This window comes from Bos mutus, chromosome 6 (assembly GCF_027580195.1).
Source record: "Bos mutus isolate GX-2022 chromosome 6, NWIPB_WYAK_1.1, whole genome shotgun sequence".
NCBI classification, from domain to species: Eukaryota; Metazoa; Chordata; class Mammalia; order Artiodactyla; family Bovidae; genus Bos; species Bos mutus.
The window spans coordinates 91536718-91559448 of record NC_091622.1 but is presented as its reverse complement, the minus strand read 5'-3'; the positions used below and the strand labels follow the sequence as shown (position 1 = coordinate 91559448).

The 22731-nt window shown below is 41.0% G+C and overlaps 2 protein-coding genes across 5 annotated transcripts in view; one reads left to right on the top strand and one right to left on the bottom strand.

Annotated features, from left to right (window-relative positions):
• Positions 1-5180, top strand: part of CCNI (cyclin I) — a 38816-nt gene extending 33636 nt beyond the window's left edge. Inside the window, exon 7 of the mRNA XM_005899152.3 lies at positions 3597-5180. Within this exon, the coding sequence (XP_005899214.2) occupies positions 3597-4040 (444 nt within the window). The 3' untranslated portion in view covers positions 4041-5180. The remainder of the gene's footprint in view (positions 1-3596) is intronic.
• A 5173-nt stretch (positions 5181-10353) lies between these two features.
• SEPTIN11 (septin 11) overlaps positions 10354-22731 on the bottom strand; it is a 98143-nt gene continuing 85765 nt past the window's right edge. The window contains exons 8-10 of one of the 4 annotated variants that reach the window (XM_070372557.1): positions 21385-21517; positions 19226-19413; positions 10354-10511 (exon numbers count right to left, since the gene is read on the bottom strand). In XM_070372557.1, the coding sequence (XP_070228658.1) occupies positions 10508-10511; positions 19226-19413; positions 21385-21517 (325 nt within the window). In that variant the 3' untranslated portion in view covers positions 10354-10507. The other 3 variants (XM_070372556.1, XM_070372555.1, XM_070372554.1) reach the window with 3 other exon arrangements.

The following is a 22731-nucleotide window of genomic DNA, read 5'->3' as shown; positions in this document are numbered from 1 at the left end:
GTTGATGAATTACTTTGGACAGAGGATTTAATTTGGGTAGACCATCATTAGATGGTCTGTGTGTGCTTGCATGCTCCGTTGTGTTCAACGCTTTCTGACCCCTGGATATAGCCTGCCAGGCTCCTCTGTCCATGGAACTTTCAGGGCAGTACTGCAGCTGGTTGCCGTTTCCTACTCCAAGGGATCTTCCGGACCCAGGGATCACACCCGCCTCTTGCGTTTCCTGCATTGGCAGGCAGATTCTTTACCACTGCACCACCTTGCGAAGCTTCATTAGGTGGTAGCGGTTTGTAAAACCTTCAGTGTCTTTCTAGCCCTGTTTTCTGCCAGTCCTCACATTTACTTACTACTTCCACAGAGAAAGTTTTTAGTGACACAGTCTTCTTTTTACTTGAAAAACATGTTTTTCTTCAGGCTTCTTCTGTGATACTATGCCCAGTGACTAAGGCATTAGAATATTTGTGATATTTTTACTTTTCTCGGCCATTAGTGTCATTCATTTGTTGAAGAACAACATAATAAACTGGGTACTTACTTTTTAGACATAATTTTTTTTACACTGTAGTCTTCTTTCCATGTCCCAATTCCTTTTTCTCTGTTACCTGTCTTTTGGAGGCTATTTGAAGAAGTGGGGTCCTGGCCTGGAGTACCAGGTGCCTTAAAGAACTCTGAAGCCCCATCCCTCTCCTGTGTGCTTTGTTCCACTGTCTTTGTTTTTTAATTTGGCTGCACTAGGTCTTATTTGCAGCATGTGGGATCTACTTCCTTCACCAGGGGTCAAACCCAGGCCTCCTGCACAGTCTTTTTAGCCATTGGACCACCAGGGAAGTCCCATTCCACTGTTTTCAGCATGGCTTAGCTTGCTTCACATCCCTGGGACATGATAAGCCTTAGCCTACAGTTACAATCTTGAAAGTTATTATATAACTTTTTTTGTTTTAAGAGAAAATAAATTCTAATACTAGTTAATAATATCTTGCCTGTTAGGGTGTTAGCTAGAGCCTTTCAAACTAGGGGAAAAAAATTGGTGAACAAAATACATATGAAAAATGGTCATTTTCATATGTAGTTTCTGGTAATTTCAGACACTGTTACATTTGTACATGATGACTAACACTAGCCTCTCATCTTTGTATACTTTCCTGGGTAATAGGTAATGAGCTTATTTTAATGCATTTTATGATTATTTAAAAAATTTTTGGCCACACCACCCTGTAGCATGTGGGACCTTAGTTCCCCAACCAGGGACTGAACTGTCACCCCCTGCATTGGAAGGTGGAGTTTTAACACTAGACTGCAGGGGAAGTTCCAGCAAGGAGTATATTTAGAGATAAAAAGTTTTGTCACCAAATATGTTCTTGCAGAGCATGTTATTTTCCTTTATTTTCTCTGTGGTGTTGCAAAGTCATACTGTGTGCTACAGGGTTTTTTAGGTATGAATAAGAATTGGTTGAGAAATGTCCAAAGATACCTATAGAATACATCAGCCTGAAAGTGATCGCTGGTAGTTAGTCAAGATAGACTTCCTGGAGGTGGTGGCAGTTAGCCAGACCTGGAAGGAATACATAATACAGTTTCAAAAGGGTAAAGTAAGAAAGGGCAAAATTTGTGCAGAGTAGAGAGCATGTTTGTTTGAAAGGAATACAGAGCACAAATTGGGATATGTTAGAAGGAAATACAGAGAAGGCAATGGCAACCCACTCCAGTACTCTTTTGCCTGGAAAATCCCATGGACAGAGGAGCCTGGTAGGCTGCAGTCCATGGGGTCGCAAAGAGTGGGACACAACTGAGTGACTTCACTTTTACTTTTCACTTTCATGCACTGGAGAAGGAAATGGCAACCCACTCCAGTGTTCTTGGCTGGAGAATCCCAGGGACGGCGGAGCCTGGTGGGCTGTTGTCTATGGGGTCACACAGAGTTGGACACAACTGAAGCGACTTAGCAGCAGCAGCAAGAGGAAATAAGACTGGAAAGGCTTCCCAGGTGGCACAGTGGTAAAGAATATGCCTGCCAATGCAGGAGACTCAGGTTCGATCCCTGAGTCAGGAAGATACCCTGGAAAAGAAAATGGCAACCCACTCCAGTATTCTTGCCTGAAAAGTTCTGTGGACAGAGGCCTGGGGGCTATAGCCCATGGAGTTGCAAAGAGTTGGACATGACTGAGCACACAGCTCACACAAGACAGGAAAAGAAGGTTGGGTCAGATTGTGGAGAGCCTTCTTAATTCCGAACTAAAGAAGTAGATTATTTCTGGTAGGCACTTGGGGTGCTGAGGAATTAAATAGAGGAATTAATTTAAATTTGTGTTGTATAGGAATTTTGACTAAGGCTATAATTGTAGGGAAAGTAAGGCAGAAAGAGACTAATTAATTTAATTAGACTCTATCACAAGATTTTGAAGGCCTTCCATGTAGTCATTGGTGCTAGAAACTTAAATAAAAATCAATATGATACAATGGCTACCTCTTGGGATCTTATAGTCTGTAGTAGAAAAGCATAAATGGTTAAATAGATTATTCTAACACAGTGTGGTAAGTATGATAACAGCTTGATACAAAAACGGATGATCCTGGGATTTGGGGTTTGGGAGGGATAAGGGAAGTCAGGGGTGGCTTCAAAAAGGACTGATACCTGAATTATTCTGAAGGATAAGAAGGAGTTGAATTATCCTGAAGGATAAGGAGTTAGTGAAACTTCCTCATTAAACAAAAATCTTAGCAAAAATGTTTTTTGCTAGTGCTGTCAAGCCTGCTATTTGCTACAGAAATACAACTTGTGAAAGGTTTTCATTTACTCTGTTTAAAAAAAAAAAACAAGTTGTTCAAAAATTCTTAGACAGCCTTCCCCATCCCTTATTTAAATTTTTTCTTGCCTCTGGCTGCTTCTCTAAATTCTTAATGGATTTTGTTTATCTATACATTGAATGTTAGTCACTTAATTGTGACTGACTCTTTGCAACCCCATGAACTGTAGCCTACCAGGCTCCTCTGTCCATGGGATTCTCCAGGCAAGAATACTGGAGTGGGTTGCCATTTCCTTCTCCAGGGGATCTTGAACCTGGGTCTTCTGCATTCCAGACAGATTGTTTGCTGTTAGAGCCGAAAGCATGTGTATGTATGTGTGTGTGTCTGTGTATATAGATACACACACATATATAATATGTATCTTTATAATATATATATATATATATGGGAGTATATATATTAATATCTAATCATCTGTATTTTGGTCTTCACTAAAGACGTTGGAGGAGGCAAAGAGGGTGAGGTGAAAGGCCTTCTGGACAGGGGAGATAGCCTGAACAAAAAGCAGATGTTAGATATGTATCAGTGAAAAAAGAATAATTTCTACTTTCATGAAGATGTCCAGCATATAATTGCAAATAGAGAATTCAAGTTCCAAAGTGGTTTATATTATAAATACAGATCTGGACACACATTCTAAAAATGATGGGTTAGGCTGGAGGAATTAGATGAGTTGGAGGTAAAAGATGTGAGGAGAGAAGCCTTGGGGGACGGGGCATGAGGAGAAAAAGTGGCTAGCAGAAAGGACAGAGCCACCTCCACTGATTATTTTTCTTTCTCGCCTGGCTCAGATGGATAGCTCCCAGCTGATCCACTGTCGGGAGCTTGTGGCACATCACCTTTCTACTCTGCAGTCTTCCCTGCCTCTAAATTCCGTTTATGTCTACCGTCCCCTCAAGCACACCCTGGTGACCTGTGACAGAGGAGTGTTCAGATTACACCCCTCCTCTGTCCCAGGCCCAGACTTCTCCAAGGACAACAGCAAACCAGAAGTGCCAGTCAGAGGTCCAGCAGCCTTCTGCCACCATCTCCCAGCTGCCAATGGGTGCAAGTATGCCTCTGCCAAACGCAAAGTGGAGGAAATGGAAGTGGACGACTTCTACGATGGGATCAAACGGCTCTATAACGAAGATAACGCTTCCGAAAGTGTGGGTTCTGTGTGTGGCACTGATTTATCACGGCAAGAGGGACAGGCTTCTCCTTGTCCACCTCTGCAGCCTGTTTCTGTCATGTAGCTGCAAGAGTTACCTTCAAGTGCAAACTAAGGTAGACGACTCGGGATGGGAGCATGGAAAACCAGGATAGGCTACGTAAGGTATATATCTTTTCAGGCTGATTTGAAATGAGCCAGAGGAAAAAACCCAGTTGATTTGTATGACTAATTATAATTCAACAATATTTAAGCACTTAAAGACCAAAAAAAAAAGTCTAAAGATCAAAAAAAATTTTAGTAAAAAATTCCTTTGTAGTATTTGTCAGTTCTACCCTTTTCTCTGCTAAAATGTAACGTGTAGATTGCCTTGTGTCAGAAACTCACATTCAGTGTTTTTTTTTAAATTCCAAAATTCCTAGCTAGCAAACCTTGTCCCAGAATCCTGATTTAATTTTCTTCTTGCTTTTGCTTGCTTCTTTGAATACTAAATGAATTTTATGCATGTTGATCTATGGCCTGTTGATGAGGAAACCCTCAAAGTTTATTTTTAGCAATCTAGTGAACAAATTATTTCAGTGTGACAGCCATGTTTAATCCATGATTCAAATACAAATTAATCTGGAAAAGGTACTTCAAAATTGCCCCATATGAATCAGGTGGTAAAAAGGACCCCTGTTACCATTGTTGATTTTTGTCTCCTTTCAATTTCTAGAGTTTGAAAATAAAATTATTTTCAGTTTTTGTTTATCTTAAATTGAAGCTTAAAAGTGGCACGTGATTAAGACACTCTTGGGTTTGTTGAAAGGATTTTTGACATTTGTATAAAAATTTGTGATAAAGACTATATCGAGGTGCTCACTAAAGAAACGTAACAGCTAAAGTTAGGTTTTTTAAACTGCTCAGTTCACTCATTTATAATCAGCAGCAGAGACTCTCTAGATGTTGGGGCAGCTCTGTGATTGGGATCTGTAACATGTATTAACTGAATTCAGTACCCTAGTTTTATGTTAAGCCATTAGGATTTTTCTTGATCAGTTAACCCCCTGCCTCCCCAGCCTACTTGTATTTCTTGATCAGTTAATCCCCCTGCCTCCCCAACCTACCTGTATTTCTCTTAATGACTTCTGGATTCTGAGCTCCCTGTGCAGTCTGAAGAAGGTATTGCAGTCAGAACCATGTACCGATGATAAAAGCCACTGGTAGCAATAAATGTTGTCCTTAACCTTTTTATCTTTTTTTTCTGCTTGTGAAGAGGTACAAATTCTTGATTGGTTAAGCACTGCTATTTCAACTATAAAAGATGATAAAAATACTAATATGCTTGCGGAAAATAAAACATAAAGGGGGGAATTAAATGTGACTGAGTTTAGGGTTTGACATTATTTTTCCTTCCTTATATTTTCTAACTGGTGGACTGTGACCTTCCAAACAATAAATTCTTAGCTTAAGGAACTGTGAGGGCAGGCATTTCCCTTGTCTTGATAACCTGTCATTTTTAACCCACTGATTTTGCTCTGGTTTAGCAGACCACAAGTATTCTCCAGTCTGCATTTGACTTTTAAATTCTTGTGGTAGGGTTGGCTACCTGCTACAGTCCAATCAAGGGGGAAATGTCTCCTGACATCGAAGTACAAGGGAGTGAATAGGACATGGTTCAGCTTCTGACATATCAAATATAAAGCTTTCCAATATCATGAAGTTTTGTTGAACATGTAACTGTAACTTCTAAAGACTCAAATTATTGAAATTAGTCTATAAGCTCTTAACAGGAGAATGTCTCGTAAGCCTATTAGTATTTTGAGGTTTGGCCACTAGATGGTGCTTTTAGAAAAACCATCTTTTTAAGTTTCAGGAGAAACTGGGCTTACTGTGACGGAATGAGCAGTTTAAGCCCTCACCTCTTGTTGCTAAACATCAGCATCATGTGCAGCTGTAAGTTCACGTCACTTAAGCCATGGGAGGCCTGTGCACGTGGAACTGATGGGAAATTACCAAGATCTGCCATGCTGGGACTTAGATGTGGCTAAGTATGTCTCAACACAACAAAAACATTCTAAAAATTAAAGATCCTAATGTTTGGTTAAGTTGTTTGGTCCTGCACCCTAGAAATACGTTTGGGAATACTTGAAAATATCCAAGTCCCAAAAGCTTGCTGCTTTTATTTTCAGTTGGATTTGACCGATCATAGGACAGAAGGCGATGGCGACCCACTCCAGTACTCTTGCCTGGAAAATCCCATGGATGGAGGAGCCTGGTAGGCTGTAGTCCGTGAGGTTGCGAAGAGTGGGAAACGACTGAGCCACTTCACTTTCACTTTTCACTTTCATGCATTGGAGAAGGAAATGGCAACCCACTCCAGTGTTCTTGCCTGGAGAATCCCAGGGACTGAGGAGTCTGGTAGGCTGCCGTCTATGGGGTCGCAGAGTTGGACACAACTGAAGCGACTTAGCTTAGCAGTAGGACAGAAGATGGAAGTATAGGCTTAAACGTGGTAAAGCTAGGAACAAGGAGTTAAACTGACAGCTTCCCCTCACCGTATTAAGAAGTTTACAGACCTTCCTCTATTTACAACAGAGTTAAATCTTGATAAACTCATAAGTTGAAAATATCCTTAAATCAAAAATGAATTTAGTGCACCTAATCTACTAAACACCATAGCTTATGAACCTAGTCCACCTCAAGTGCTCAATACACTTAACATTAACCTCCAGTTGGGCTGAATCCATTTAACACAAAGCCTGTTCTACAACACAGGAATCAGATATCCTGTGAAATGTGTTGAATCCTGCCCTTAAGTGGAAAACTGGTTCTAAGTCTGTCAGTTATTTTCCTTTCATGAGTGCATGGCTGACTAGGAGCTGCTGCTGCTAAGTCACTTTAGTCGTGTCCAACTCTGCGACCCCATAGACGGCAGCCCAACAGACTCCTCCGTCCCTGGGATTCTCCAGGCAAGAGTACTGGAGTGGGTTGCCATTTCCTTCTCGAAGGCATGAAAATGAAAAGTGAAGTCGCTCAGTCGTGTCCGACTCTTAGCGACCCCATGGACTGCAGCCCACCAGGCTCCTCCGTCCATGGGATTTTCCAGGCAAGAATACCGGAGTGGGGTGCCATTGCCTGCTGCTACTGCCCAGCAAAGAGTATCCGTACTGCATATGGCTAGCCCAAGACAAGATCCAAATCCAGAACTACAGTTTCTTCTTAATGTATATCACTCACACCATCACGAAGTCAAACCATATTAAGTCAGGGACCTTCTGCAGTGGTTTGCGTGATGTAAGACCCATGTGTAGTACAGAGACATGCCTCTCCCTGTGCCACCTCTGGGTCATTGACAAGCTGTCCTAAGAGATAACCAAGAACATCTTACCAGATAGAGAAGTTTAGATAGCCCACAACTCTAGGTTTTTCAGGTTCTAGGAGGCTGAACCTCTCCATTTCTCTCAACTCAAAGTATGAGTTTCATGGCACATCCAATGTCAAAACTTTTGACCTTACTATGTTACATAACAGTAGGCCAGTGAACTTAAAACTACTGAAAAGCAATCAGTGTGTTTTGCTTTTTGGAATACTATCTCTTGCAGTTTAGCCCAAAAAGGGCTTACCTCTTACTCCCAGTTTGCTGTATGAGGTATACAGAGACATGCAGTTCATAGCATGTGGCTACATCCCCCAGTGCCTAATGTTGGCCTAGTGTAGTATAAAAGTATTTGGGGAGAGGAAAAGAGTGGGAAGACGGATGGATATAAAGCAAGGGCAAGGAGAGCTAGAGCTGCACCTCTTCAGCATTCTAAAAGCCCTGTGCAGGGCATGGTTAGGCAGAGTTTGTAGAACGCTATTGTGCATCCTACCCCCGTCATACCCAAAATTTATTTATTTTTTTTTGGACAGGAACCAACCTTAAAGTAATAGCTTCATGCCTCTCGGTGCCATAATTTGCCAAGAAAAAAGCTTTTCTTTGGTGCCAAGAAAGTTTCCGTAGTGGACTGACAGGCCGTTTCAACTCACAGTACTGCAAATAACTGATTTGAGGAAGACATGAAATCTTCATCTGTACCTCCAACGATGTTCCACTAATAATCAAAAGATCTCATTTATTTACAGCTACCTGTCAGAATAGGCAGGTTGGAAAAGGAGGTGAGCAGATACCCAGGCTTGCAATTAGTCTTTTCATATTAACACATTCAGCCCTAAGGGTGCCACTTGTTGGCTAGGGACTGATCTGAAAGCTACATGGTAACAATCACAAGGACTAAATACCACAGTCTTAAGGATTCAAATGCAAGGATCTTCAAAGTGAGCCATGTTGCCAACACTGTCTCCAAGGTGGAAAGATGGCAGTCATCTGCAAAGCAAAAGGTTTTGCATAGAACTGCCATTTAAGTACAGTGAAAATTACTTAGTTTTTCAGATGTCCAGAACTGTTTACCCATACAGGACAATGATAAGTAGAGAAGTCAAAATAACTAAGAAGGAAGCTTAGGTACAGTCGATGGGAAAAAGTGCAGTCGAGCCTACTGGTATGATGACCTAATTTTATCTCACTCAGCTCAGTGCATACTAATTCAGAAGATCAGGTTTCTCCTTTATACATGTGCTGTGCCAATCTCAAAGAGATCATCTAGGATACACTTTGAGCAATAAGGCAGAGTCTGTAGCTGAAGCAAGGTTTTTTGTTTTTTAAAAGACTATGAAAAATAAAAAGCCTGTTATCAAAATAGGTTCAGCTGGTTCAGTTCTCCCTGCTTTTCAACAATCTACTTTGGGACAAGCGAGTAATGTTTATTTTTCATCTCTCTTAGCTGGTCAGCCAAGAGAACTTGAGAACCTACCAGTTTTATCAACACTTGAGAAAAAGAACCTGAAGTAAACGGGAGGTTAGCTGTGTGCTTGACCTGTGCTGTCCATTACCCACGCTCCCTAGATAACTGAACAGAAACCAACCTGGATGGAACAGCCAGCTCTCTCACCCCTCCCACTAAGATGTCACCGTTACACTTCTCTAGCCTGAGGCCTAAAAGGGGAACAGCAGTAATAGATTACACATTTCTCTACTTAAGGACAAAAATACTGCCTAATTTGAGTTTTAAATATTGCTCAAAAAATGTCTTTACAATCTGACACAAAATTTGTTTTCAAAATGAGTGACAGGGTAAAGTTGATATTAAAATAATGAAAGGAGCTTAAAAATAAATCCAATTATTGTGCTTAGTAATCAACAGTGGTTTCACACAATAGGATGTCTGTGTTCAACTTACAAGACTGATAGTATGTCATGCTGTAGCATCAGTTAATGAGTTGATACCCACCCATCCATCCATCAAACCACTGATCACATCTTAGCAGATTTCTATCCTTGCAGATTATAGTGTAATATGGAGGGGACGGCTCTCAACTCATATTTTAACTATTTAATGGCTCAAATGAACTTGATTTTAATAACACGTAATAACTGTCTAAGTAAAGGAAGCCTCTCACCAGTATGCTTATCCAGTTAGACTAAATAACCTCTTTCCAAGAATCAAATGATTCAAGAGGCAGGCACTGTTGCTTCATCATTTCACCTTTCAACCAAAGCATATGTTTACCATTCTTAAATAAAGCGGGGAACTCTCTTAAGGATCTTTACCAAATGCAACTCATGCCACCAATATCCATCTGCTATGGAGCTAAAAAATGATGGAAATAAGCAAAAACTATTGACGAGAAATGAAAAGGTAGCAAACTGCACGTTCATGCTTAAAATAGAAATGAGTTTGGAAATTGCACCTTGACTACAAAAATTGCCCCTAGGAGGTGACTGCTGACAAAACAACCTACCCCTGCATCCAGCCCATCACAAACGAGTCAACATCAGAAGTCACTGACTCCACAGCCAGAAGTGTGTGTGTGTGTGTGTGGGTGTACTTGAAGCAATTTTCAGCATTTTTTTTTCCCTCATTTGGCAAACGTGGAGAAAGCCACCTGGCTGACTGGCAAACGTGCATGAGAACCATTGTTTACAACGCTCCTGTTGTCTGGGACAGGATATGTACTTGGGGGTTTGTTTCCATGGTCCAGGACACAAAAACTCTGGACATGTGGTAAAGAAGAGCTTCACAATAAATAAAAAGGCAAGCATGGGCCAGAAAGTTATTTTAACGTACCTTTAAATATAAATTGAGTCCCAGAGGCAGAAAAATCACCTACCCAACACTGGCACATTTTAAACATGATTAAGACTTGCAGGTCAAAATCCCAGTGACAGCACTGGGATTTGTTGCTGTATTTGAGATGAGAGCATCTTAAACACAATTCTGTGGCTTAAATGTCACTTAACTTTCCCCTTGAGCTTAAAATGGGCATAATTTTGATACCAAAACTAAGTCTGAATAACCAATACATAAAAACAAACTGGCTAAGTAGAAAAAAAATTTTTTTTTTCCAAAACAGAATCCCAAACCCCAAAAACTTATATATAGGATGCAGGTAACAGAAAGAGTCAAATAAAACAACAGTGGTTCCTGAATTTAAAGGAAGGATGCCCACTTCTCTCTCTCAAGAGGCAGACGATCAGCTGAAAAATAAAAATATTGTATCAATAGAACACTCCAAATTTAAAACTTGCAGCCATCTTTGTTCATGCAATATCAAATGTTTAGAAAAATACCCCAAACTTCAAAACAACCCATCAAGCTACCAAGAGGAAGGAACCTGTTGCCCCAATCTTATGACCTGATGGATGGTTGAGGGTCCTGATGGGACTGTTCAGAAGGTCGCTCATGGGACAGAGGTCTGGAGTTTACACGAGATCAAGTTTGTGGACCCTCAGACTAGGGTCCATGCTGTCTTCAGTCCATGAGTTCTTGGGTCAGCAGCTTCAAGAACGTGACAGCTAAGCAAGATCCCAACACATGGCTACTTTGGGTTTTGGCCCAAGTTCTCTGTTTCACTCAATTTCCTTTTAAGGAGTATTATTAAGTATTACTGTTTTTGGTGACGATAAGTCATTTTAGTAACCACTATGGGCAGTGGTTTGTAAACAGACATTGACAAATACAAACAGCAGTGCAATATTTGACCCAGACTTTAAAAGAACAGGAGGCGATGGTGGAAATGAGGTAACTCTTCCCCAACACGTGTGAACAGACAGCTCCTGCTCTTCTAATGCTCTATGTCCATTAGGAGAGAGTAGGGCTTGTCAACAGGATGGTTACATAAAGAAGAAGCTACAGAAGAGAAAAAAGAAAGGTTCAGATTCAAAGTTGATTCTTAAAAGGCTTTAAAATAAAAAAAGGAGCTTCTCTACAACAAACTGAAGGAACAGTGGTGTGTCAGTAAAAGGATGATCAGTCGAGGTGGGGAGCAACAGCAGTAGAGCTGGCACCAGAGGCCGAGGAAGAAGAGGCTGCCTTGGATGGGGCGGTGGGGTGCTAATCAGGGTAGAAGGGGATGGGAATGGAGGACAAAGGGTGGCAGAGACGGTGTATGAAGTACAGAATACCACGTGGCAAGCGTCTTGGAGGAGCTGGTGCTGCCCGGATGGTAGCATTTCAAGTCCAGACAAAGCAGGAAAGCATGAGACACTTCCTTCCCTATTTCTTTTATCCAGTATTATAAACGTGTACATTTGTATATCAAACGGTGACTAAAAAGAACTCACAAAAGGGCACACAATGTTTGGGTAAAAATATATTTTCCCCACTTTATGTTCTTGGCACTAGTGATACGCATAGATTACCTGTCCACCACGCTCCTACCTCCACAGATACCAAATGACCGAGCCAGTTTGCTACGGGATTACTTTCATACTTGAAAAAAATGATATGCTTCACACCAATACAATTGTTTTAGTTTTTTAAAAAAGACAAGTGTCTAACATGCAGTTTACATATATGACAATTCTGCATTAACACTGAAAGGAGATTACACAAGTTTTAAAAAACACATTGGTTATTTTCCAACAGCAAAATGACAGTGATCTACAACTACAGTTTAAGGCATATCAGCATATTTTAAAATTAAGGAATAGACAAAGTTCTAATGCTGTTCACAGCTTAATCTTCCATTTATTTAAAAAATTCCCTTCATACCTACATACAATCTAGACTTTACGTCAATTCCCCCTAAAGAGTCATCACATACGTATCCTGTCAATGGAACCAAGACTTCTGGAAGTTGAGACTTGACAACTTCAGACACTTGCAAATGGCAAAGCAAAGGGATCTCAATGCACAGATTTGGTAGGACCACACAGAGACAGTATGACATGAGTTGGTAACAGCTGAAAACCTGATTCAACAGTCTGTATTATGAAACACCGATGGATATGTCAAGCAAGTGAGGAAACCAAGTCTGTTTGAGGTGCACAAGATATGAGGTGTTATTGCTGGTGAGATCACAAAGCAGAGAAGGAAGATGAGTAACCTGTGCCCAACATTCTGTTAAATGTTCCCCTGGTTAAGGTGTCCTTTCTGGACAAAACCTTCACCAATTAATAAAGAGCCTAAGCTGGGAAAAGGTCGTCTCTCAACTGCCTGTAAATTCGCATAAGTGCTTTTCCATCACATCCTTCTTGAAACTGTTATAGGTATCTAAAGTCCAGAAGAAGCAAAAGCATGGTCATAATGGTTGAACAAAAGATCTGGGGAAGGGCCAGCAAGAGCTGTCTTGGCAAAAAAAAAAAAAAGGTGATCCCTGGTCGTAGTTAGCACAAGGGAAAGATCATTAAACCAGGATCACCAAAAAACTAAGCAGTCATAAAGGCAGTGTAATATGAAAAAAACTTTCTCTTGTTTTTCTCTAGTGGAAGGTAGTAGTTTCTCATTCTAGCTTTACTTACACAGTCAGAACCAAGGACCCTCTGGGACTTCCCTGGGGGTCCAGTGGTTAAGACTTCACACTCTCATTGCTGAGGACTCAGGTTCAATCCCTGGTCAGGAAACTGAAGTCCTGCAGATCACATGGCACAAGCAAAAATAACAACAAAAGAGAACCAAGGACCTTCTGTAATATCCAATGAACCCACAACACTATGTAGAACACAGACTGGGATTGATAATTTCTGACTTCCACACTGACACCAAGGAAAAGTCAAATCTCTGTGTTTCTTGTGAAAAAGAGAGAAATGTGAGCCATTTAAAATACAGTTTTCTTTCTTTTAAAAAAAGAAAACAAAGGCTACTCCAACCAATACCTCCCTACCCCCATCCAGGAAAAAAAAAATAATTCCACCTATCCCATTTGTTTCTCTAAAAAGCCAAAAAGATCTCAAAGATTTCTTACTACTGTACTTACATGCAAAGGCGAAAGCACATCCAATTAGATTTGAGGGTATCATTTACTCCGTGCAGAGCCAAGGACTACTGTGAAAAAAGGCACAGATACAGAAAGAAGAGAGGGCAGCAATAACAAACCAAACAGGGCTGGGGAGCAGGGGCAGAAAAAAGTTCAGAAGCAACGCAGTTTAAAAAAAAAAAAAGCTTTTATACGTTTCTTTTGACTTTTTATTCCCTGACTCTCCATGATTTGTTTTTCTGTGAAAAATTTAATGGGGGGAAAAAATCAATCAACAATCTTGGAATCAAAAAGTCAGCTGGATGCCTTTCGCGGTTGGGCTCACTTTAAAAAGGCTTTAGCGATGCATGTAAAATGGTCATTTTCAAGGGATGCATTCTTAGGATTTGGAAGTGTATTTCCTGTTACAAGGCACAAAAATGAGCACACAAGCAATGACTGAAACAAGCATACAGCACTAGTATTCAAGCTTCTGTCTGGTGCACAGCGTCTGAGCAAATTCAGCCCACGGTTAGAATCAGCATGCCACCTGATGTCTGGCTGCTGCACAGCTAGCTTCAGACTAGAATCATTCAAAAACAAAAGCAGAAACACTGATCCAGGAGCTTCTAAAGCCTGTCTTTATACCTCTATTGCTGCTTCTGGTTTGCAGTTTCTATCCCAGCAGAGTTTGAGCTTCCATGAAAACTGATTCCTTGCTTTGCCTAATTAAGCCTAAATCAGTTCATGGAAGCCCATTCCTTCTTTCCCTAAGAGTTGAGGATAAAGAGAAGGTTGAAAATGTACTGAAATCAACTAGAGACTATTTAAATTTTTTTTTTAAAAAGTGTGTATGTGTGTTCTGTTCACTTTATGTATGACTTAATGAAGACCCTTCACCAGGGGATCTTCCTGACCCAGCGATTGAACTTGGGTCTCCTGAATTACAGGTGGATCCTTTACCATCTGAGCCACTAGAGAAGCCCATCTAATGGATGACTAGGGAGGGCCAAAAGGAAAACGCAGGGGTGAAGGGTCAGATTCATAAGAAATGTTATTCTTTCAAGTAAGAAGTTGGAGACTATGGAGTCAGAAGCTGGGAGTGTTTGTTTTTATGGGGGTGGGGGGCGGATAACTAAGAAACTGAAAGGATAAGCTTCAAGAAGGAAAAGTATAGAAAAGAAATTAGGTATGCTCCTTTCCATACAAATCTGGAATATGTAGTCTATGTCCTGAAATGTGACTAATTCCTAATTCTTGTTGATGGGACAATGGGTCTTAAACGTAGAGGGCAGGTTGAGCGAGTCTTGGTGAGGCCATTCCTTCAAGACAACTGGATTTGAAAGATCAGATGTTCTATTCCTTCATCCCTCTTTTGGCCAAATATCAAAATATGCAAGGAAATTGGGATGTGAAGTTGGATTTCTGCTTTCTTGACTCATGGGTTTGTGTTATGTCCCTTCCCATTTCTATCTTAAAATGACAAAATCTCCTCAAACTTGTGCTGCAAGATGATACAGTTTATAACAAATTTTCTATTTTAAGTATTTCTGGAAAATTTCTCCTCGGAATTATTGAAAAATGTTACTCAAAGCACTGATATCCTGGAATCAGTCATTAGGCCCTCACCCTCAGCCTACAGAGAGCAGATTTAGGTGTGTTTATGAAAAGATGGGGTATTGTTAGTAGCAAACAGGTTGCAGAAAGCCCATTAATTTTAGTAGAAGACTCTTCTACTAAGAACGTTGTATGATCAGCCTTGGAGAGGGCTATCTGTGAGAGGGCCAAGGCTGCCCTGACACAAGTAAATATAATCACTGATTTCTTATTACAGGCCAACTTGGCTAGGACTTAAGATAGGGGTTCAGACATGTTTTTAAAGCCATAAGAGGAGACAAACCAGTCTGAACAGATCCACAATCCAGGCCAAATAATGTTATTATAGTAATAATTTTAAAAAATCCATGCAAGGGTAAAAGTCAGGTAAAGCTTACCCACCGTTCTGCCTACATACAAAGCTACCTTGGTTTGGGGCAGGTGAGGAGAAGCAGCAGAAGGCATTCAGAGCCTTTCCATCATGGAGATGAATAATCAAGAAAAGCAAGTTGTCGGGGCTATTCAGGTTTACAGTTCAGCTGCTGAGGTGATGAGAAGTTTTCCTGTCAGACGTACATGGAGGAATTTAGCCTCCTTCCCTTGGTCCCAAGCAACACTCGAGTCACAGGACAGGCATGCTTGCTGCCGCCACTCTGAACAGGCATAAACGGCAAGTCATTTGCGTTTCCAGAAACAAAGTCCCACTGCACATAGCTTTTGCTGTGACTCCCTTGTTCTATCATTTTCCACCCCCCAACAACATTCAGCAAAATGAGTTAATAGTTATATGGTGTCTGGGGAAGGGGGAAAAATAAAAATAAAAAAATAAAAGGACACAGATGGCAGAGATACAATATTACTGCAAAAGCAGGTGAATGCGGACCATCCTTGGCTTGCCAGGCTTTATGTGAAGCTTGCACTGCAAGTTAAAAAACAAAACAAAAAAGTTAGAAATAATAATAAATTAAAAGAAGGAAAATTAGGAGCGCCAGCACCAGCATTCGGTGATGGTGAATGCTCATGCAATGATTATGGAATCGACAGAAATTAAAACCAAAAATTTGAGTAAGCTATATACTACATGACAAGCAAAAGCAAAATTTTAATACTGAATTAAAGAACACATGGTTAGTTTCCATTTGCAGGTCATTCAGAATTCATGAGTGACTTCTTGAAACCATTACATGTTCTACTGGGAAGATTTGCAGTTTGATTTTTCATTTTCTCAAATAACACAAAACCATGATCTATTCAATTTGGGCATCACAGCAGTACTGAATAGGAGCTGAAAATTCCATTTCTGAGCTGCTAGAGTCAGAGAATAAATAAATATACAATAAATGTCTTTGAACAAATAATTTGGCGGTTGGAATATAGTGGATGGAGGACATGCTATTGATCTATTTGGGAGGGGGAAAAAAAGGATGATCATTATATGGTTACAGCTATAGCAATGCCAGGAGCCTTCCCCCTCTTAGGTATAAAGCAACACCAAGATCCACACGTCTAGTTTTAGGCAAACCCAAAACATGCAACTTCATTCCTTAGCAAGAATCAAAATATGTTTTAAAAAAGAAAAAAAAATGAGTGGATGATTCTGTAAACTGTCATTATCAGATGCCAGGTATAGTTTTAAAATGAGATTTTAAAACTTTCTTTTTGGAATGGATGCGTCTTTAAACCCCCAAACTGCCGGCTGGCAAAGTTTTCAGAAAAGATGAACACTGTCTACTGAACAACTTACCCTCGGGCACTCCCACCACTGAGGTGTAGCCGCGAGCAAGGAAAGTGACTTGGTGGCCAGAGATGGCAGGAGGTGGGGTCCAGTTAAAGGCAGTACCAGGGTTAGTTCTACCTTGTCTGTAATCTTAGGACATGTTATGTGCTCTCATGCCACTACAGGTCAGGGAGGAAGTACAAAGCCTTACCTACGTTAAAGAGGGAGCGTGTCATTAGAATAGAAAAAAACAAAGAATTTCAAACTATTAGAAAAACTTAGTTAAGCTCTGAGGTGGAAGCATAGCAGGTGAATAAACACGCATCTCTTTTTACATTTTATCCCTCGAACAGCTCCCATGCTCCTCCTCCAGCTACACAAGGAGGAAAGAGCCTCCCATGTATTTTCAAAGTACTGTTCTAGTTCCCCTGGTCACTGTCTGTCTGTGGTCCTCTCTAACCAAAACTCTCCACTGGCAGTAAGAGAAGTAATTTTTTTTTCCCACTTTTACACTTCCGGCCTCCAACTGGCAATTGCTTTCACTGTTCAAATGGGAAAGTGAGCTTAAGTTCCTAGAAGAAGTTACCAAAAAGTTCGTGCTGTTGTCAGGCACAAAATCTGGTGACTCTTACACACCAAATTAAGTCTAACCCTATTAATAATAACTGAGAATGTATAAATAAGGCTAAAATAGAATTCACACACACTTCACATAAAACTTGAAAAGCATTATAAATTTCTAAGGCCCAAGGCTGGGAAGAAAATAACCTAAAACGTTCTAAAGGATAAGAAAAACCTCCTTACATGGAGAAGTCTGTTATTAGAGAGACTGTTGAAAATGGAGGCACAATGCTGATCAGCTCTTGGAATATTTATTGCTTAAAGGCACATCCAGTATAAATGAGATATCCTTGGAACACTGCTGGTCTTTTATAAACATTTTTAGTCCTAAAACATGTACCTTTATGCACTTTGTGCTTCAGGGTAAGAAAACTTGACTTTGGGTTTCCTAAAACATGAGTCAGCAGCTTTTTTCTATTTCGTTCATGCCTATAGATGTGTGTACACACACACACACACACACACACACACAACCTATTTTTATCCTGGGTTGGTTTGGATCAACAAGGGTATGATGCCAAATGGCTTTCGTTGTGTCTTCCCTAAAGGAATCACCAATCTCTGACTGCATGGGGATCGTCACCATTAGTGACCGACACTGCCCCCAACGTGTAGAGCGACTACAAAGCGCATTCTTCAACTGGATTATAATCTAGGCAGCTGTCACTCAGAATTAATACAGCATGACTCAATTTTCAGCCCCTGGAGTCCTTCGATCGCTTGGGTCTGTACCAACCCCATTCAACACCACAGCTCACCTACACTGACTACCTTCTATTGCTTAGAAAATCTGCTTGCTCCCCTGCTCCCTTCACACATTGCTTGCTGGCTCAGAGCTTGGAAAGTCAAGGTCTGCAGAGGAGAACTGCAAACTCTCTGCATGTCACTGGAGCAGTGCATGTTGGTTTCTACCACAGACAACATAACAGTATTCCTTTCGGGGGCAGGTCTGCACACTGACCAAGATGAACACCTCACTGCCGTGCTCACTGTCCACTGATCAGACCTGACGACTGCGCAGGCTCCAGCCTGTCTGCCATATTACATCTAAGAACGTAATTTTCTGCCTGCTCCAGTACCAACATTTTTAGTGTTTACTTAGTTGTCAGCCTCTCCCCTGGCACCTTAGCATCTGAGGGTGGAGAGCAAGAATCCTGAAACATGCTCTGAGTTGGCTCCTCACTGCCCTCAGAGGGTCATGTATTAAACAAAGAGGGTGGCACCCATGGGCTCACCACCCGGCCGCCACTAAGGTTTTCTTCTAAGGTAACTTACTGACCACTGTGCTTACTGTCAGACCAACAGTAATTGTCATAAAACGGCACCCTTGAGTCTTTCAGGTGATTTCCATAAAGCTTCAAATTACAGGAGAATTTCAAGGCAGGCCCAAACCCCCCACTGGCTTCAGGCCACTGCTGCTGCAATATCATAGGGAGTGATAACTCAGGAGCAGAGTCTGACCCCTCAGCACATTAAATCAAGGCTATATTAAAAAGAAATTTCTTTGTGTGTGTGGATACAGGTATGTCTTGAGAGCTGGTGGAAGTGTCTTAATAGGATGGGCATTTTGATTTCATTTTCACAATAAAACAATTCATCATCTTGTTCAGAGGAAAACTAGTGGCCACTGGCAGTTCTTCTGAATCTTTCATTTTGGGAACAAGACGGTCAATGACTGGCTTCTCAAGCCTTACAAGAGAGAATAGAAAAATAATTCTAACAATCATAATTTTAGGATGCTCTTTCATCCAGAGCCAGGAGGATTGTCTCCAGAGAGTAGTGAAGAGAAACACACTGTCTTCTCGAGAGTCCTAGTATTGGTGCAGAAGATGCTACTGGAGACGACAGGTGGCTCCAGTCCTGACTGCTTGATCGTGTGGTCAAGTTTTAGACATGAGTGTTTGTGTACCCTTTAGATATACTTTAAAAACCTTTATCGTCTCCCCTGCACTGTAGAGAAAATACTTGCTTTTATCTTTCTGGTAACAGACCAGTTTCCAGTCTGCAAATGGGAAAAGTAGAGACATGCAAGAGGAATAAACTGTTAGAGAGCCCCGCTGCGTGGGGGTGACACCGCTTACTTTTTCTTATCCTTGTCTTTCTTGGTTTGCTGGGCCCCAGACTGTTGGGCCTGGGATTGGAGCAACTGGGCGGCTGCCTTCTTCTTCTGGAAATTGTTCACCTCCTCCTCCAGCTCCTTCTTCTTGTCTTCCACTTTCTTCTTCTCTTCTTGGTGTGTCCGCTTGAGGAGGTCGAATTTCTCGTGGAGCTGAAAAGGAGAGGAGGAGAACAAGCTTGAGGGAAGGGCTGGGATGCTTGCTGGTCTAAGGCTGCTTGCATATGTTCAGAAACACACACGTGGTGCTGCCTGTGGTCCAGTTCCCAGAGGGGATCTGGATCTAGGGCTGAACCAGGCAGAGGTCTGAAGAGCATCCTGTGGAGCCCTGTGCTCTATTGAGACTTGGATCCCTTAGGACTAAGAGAAATCTCTGTGCAGTTTTTCGGATAACAGAATACAGTCATCGTAAAAAGCATAAAGAAGAAAATTAAAATCATCCATGCTCCTAGTAAGAAACTTACCTAATGATAAGAGTAGTTCTTTTCAAAATAGATAATACATATTTACTTGGAGACTTATATAATGACTACAGATAGACGTATACAGACTATTCAAATAAAAAGAGCATGTAGAGAAATTTCTGAACCCTGACAAACTAAATTTAGAAAAATAACACAATGCAGAAACAAAAACAGGGGGAGAGGGAAGAAGGGCGGGTGGGGAGGCAGGAAGAGAAAGGGAAGGAGGGACGGAGGGAAACGTCCTCACTGAATGATTCTAGATTTTTTACCCAGCATTCACTTGATACTTAAAGCCAACAGCAAATAAGGCTCAACTTTCCTTTCTCTGCAGCAAAACTATGTTGAGTACTTAGCTATTAAGTAAACTCTAGGTTTTTCATTATCTACCATCAAGGCAAACCTATGTCTTTCTCTCAGTGGGATAAGTGTTACTCAGAAATCCATGAGGCCCGATTCAATTGATGTCCATACAAACAGACTCATAAATTTTAATGTACCTCAGTTTATCTTTTAACAGGAGAAAATGAGTAATATTCATTAAGCTATATCAGCTAAAGAATTGGGTCATTTTAAAATCTGAACAGAATTGATTCCTTCATTCTAAACTCTGAAAACTCTTACTGTATTGAAAATATTACTTAAGATGAAAACAAATTACTCATTACCATGTGAAATAATTCATATGTCTGAAAATGTTCAGTTATTTATTTTACAATATACTATGCATACATTTAGCAGTATATTTAGGGTATTATGTATAAGAAACAAATACAAATAAAAAGGATACATTTACATTTAATTAAGTGATCTTAAAAGCTTCCACACTACATTAATCTGCTGCTGCTACTGCTGCTAAGTCACTTCAGTTGTGTCCGACTCTGTGTGACCCTATAGACAGCAGCCCACCAGGCTCCCCTATCCCTGGGATCCTCCAGGCAAGAACACTGGAGTGGGTTGCCATTTCCTTCTCCAATGCATGAAAGTGAAAAGTGAAAGTGAAGTCGCTCAGTCGTGTCCGACTCTTAGCGACCCCATGCAGCCTACCAGGCTCCTCCGTCCATGGGATTTTCCAGGCAAGAGTACTGGAGTGGGGTGCCATTGCCTTCTCCAACATTAATCTAATGGCAACTAAATTAAGTTCTTGGTTTAATTTAAATAATAGGGGCATATATGTTTATATAATCAAATATATGTTTATCTGTGCAGTTTTAGGCAGATTTTGTGTGCTTAAACTATTTTAAAGTGGTAATGATTTAGTGTGTGCTTAATTATTAGAAAGAACTTCCATATCAAAAGTGATAGACCAAAAGCTCTAATTTGTATTTTAAGAAACTTCTCAAAATAAAACTAATATAATCAATAAATACTGCTTAAAAATTTTTTTTAAAGAAATAAAAAATCCAGAAAGCAGTTACCCTGGCCTGGAACTACAAGGGCTTTGGGATCAGGCCTAGAGATATAAGATCTAGCTTTAGTCTTGGCTTTGCTGCTAAGTTGGTATGTGACTGCATAAACCCCTTAATCTTTAGGACACTCAGTGTTGCCATCTGTGAAACAGGAATGAGACTGGCTGTCCTGCTCTTCACACCAGGCTGGTAGGCCACTCCTCTGATAGAATACACGTGGCAAGTGCTTATCTCCTCTGTCTCCCCTGGCTCACCTCTTTCTCCGCCTCTTTAAGTTCAGCTTCTTTCTCCTTCACTCTCATGACAAACATCTGTCTCATCTCTTCTTCTTTCTTCTGAAGTTCTCCCAGAAATTCATTCCTTTTGGCTTCATATGTCTCCTGAAGACTACTCAAAAGCCACAAACCAAGGACAGTGTTGTGAAGTTGCATGATAAGACATTTCAGTTCAAACAATTTCTACCCAACTGCTTCCTCAAAATAGATAAGGCTGCCGCTTACCAGGTTCAGGGACACATAAAATGGCACCATCTTTTTTTAATTATGTGAGGATCAGAAAGACAAGTGTATAGGAACCAGAGATGTGGCAGTAAGCACAGAATAGCACTAATGCTGATGTTGTTTAGTCGCTACTCTTTTGGGACCCCATGGATTGTAGCCCACCAGGCTCCTCTCTCCATGGGATCTCCCAGGTAAGAATACTGGAGCGGTTGCCATCTCCTTCTCCAGGGGATCTTCGCCATTCAGGGATCAAACCCGAGTCTCTTACACGGGAAGGTGGATTCTTTACCACTGAGCCACTAGGGAAGCCCCTAGCACTAGTGGGATGCCTCTTACTGCCCAGGCTGTCTGCTGTGTATATTCACACAGGGTCAGCCTGGGCGGGCCGGTGTCTCCCAGATGAGTACCAGGTGGACACTGAAGACATGATTAGAATTTTAGAAGGTTAGAGGGCGTGTGGGGAGAGACGTGCATTGGCACTGGAGCCAGACAGAGCCATCAGAGCTGGTTTGGGGTTCACAGCAGTTTACTGACTGGTCTGAGGAAGGGCACAGCCTCGCAGTTCAATGTTGTCTACATAAATGTGAATACAATGCCTTCCAGGGATATGATTATGGGAGGTGAATGTGGGCAGACCGAGAAAAGCATCTGACATAACATTAGTGCTGGATAAATGTCATCTCCCCCACTCAGCTCCCTCCAACCCCCCAGTTTAGAAAACAGACTCAGTGAACCATTTAAAGAGACAATAGTATATCTAAAGATATTATATAAAATTACTACTCTTCAAGTGATATTATGAATTGTAAATAGAGCAGGGAGGAGTTTTACTTTTATTTTAAACCTCATCCACCTCCTGACTGTCTGCAGAACTTAGGGCCCAATATTTTAAAGCAAATGCCATGGACTCAGTTTCACCTCCAAATCAGAACAAATATATTTACAGAAAAAGCACCGTTGGTGACACAACTTAGAAAAACAGACACCCACACCCACTCACACAGAGAAACATTTGTGGGTAAATTACTATTTCTAGCTCTCCCTTGAACTATCCCTAGAACAAGAGTTGTTACAGTAACACAGGTCTGCAGAGCTGTCCAC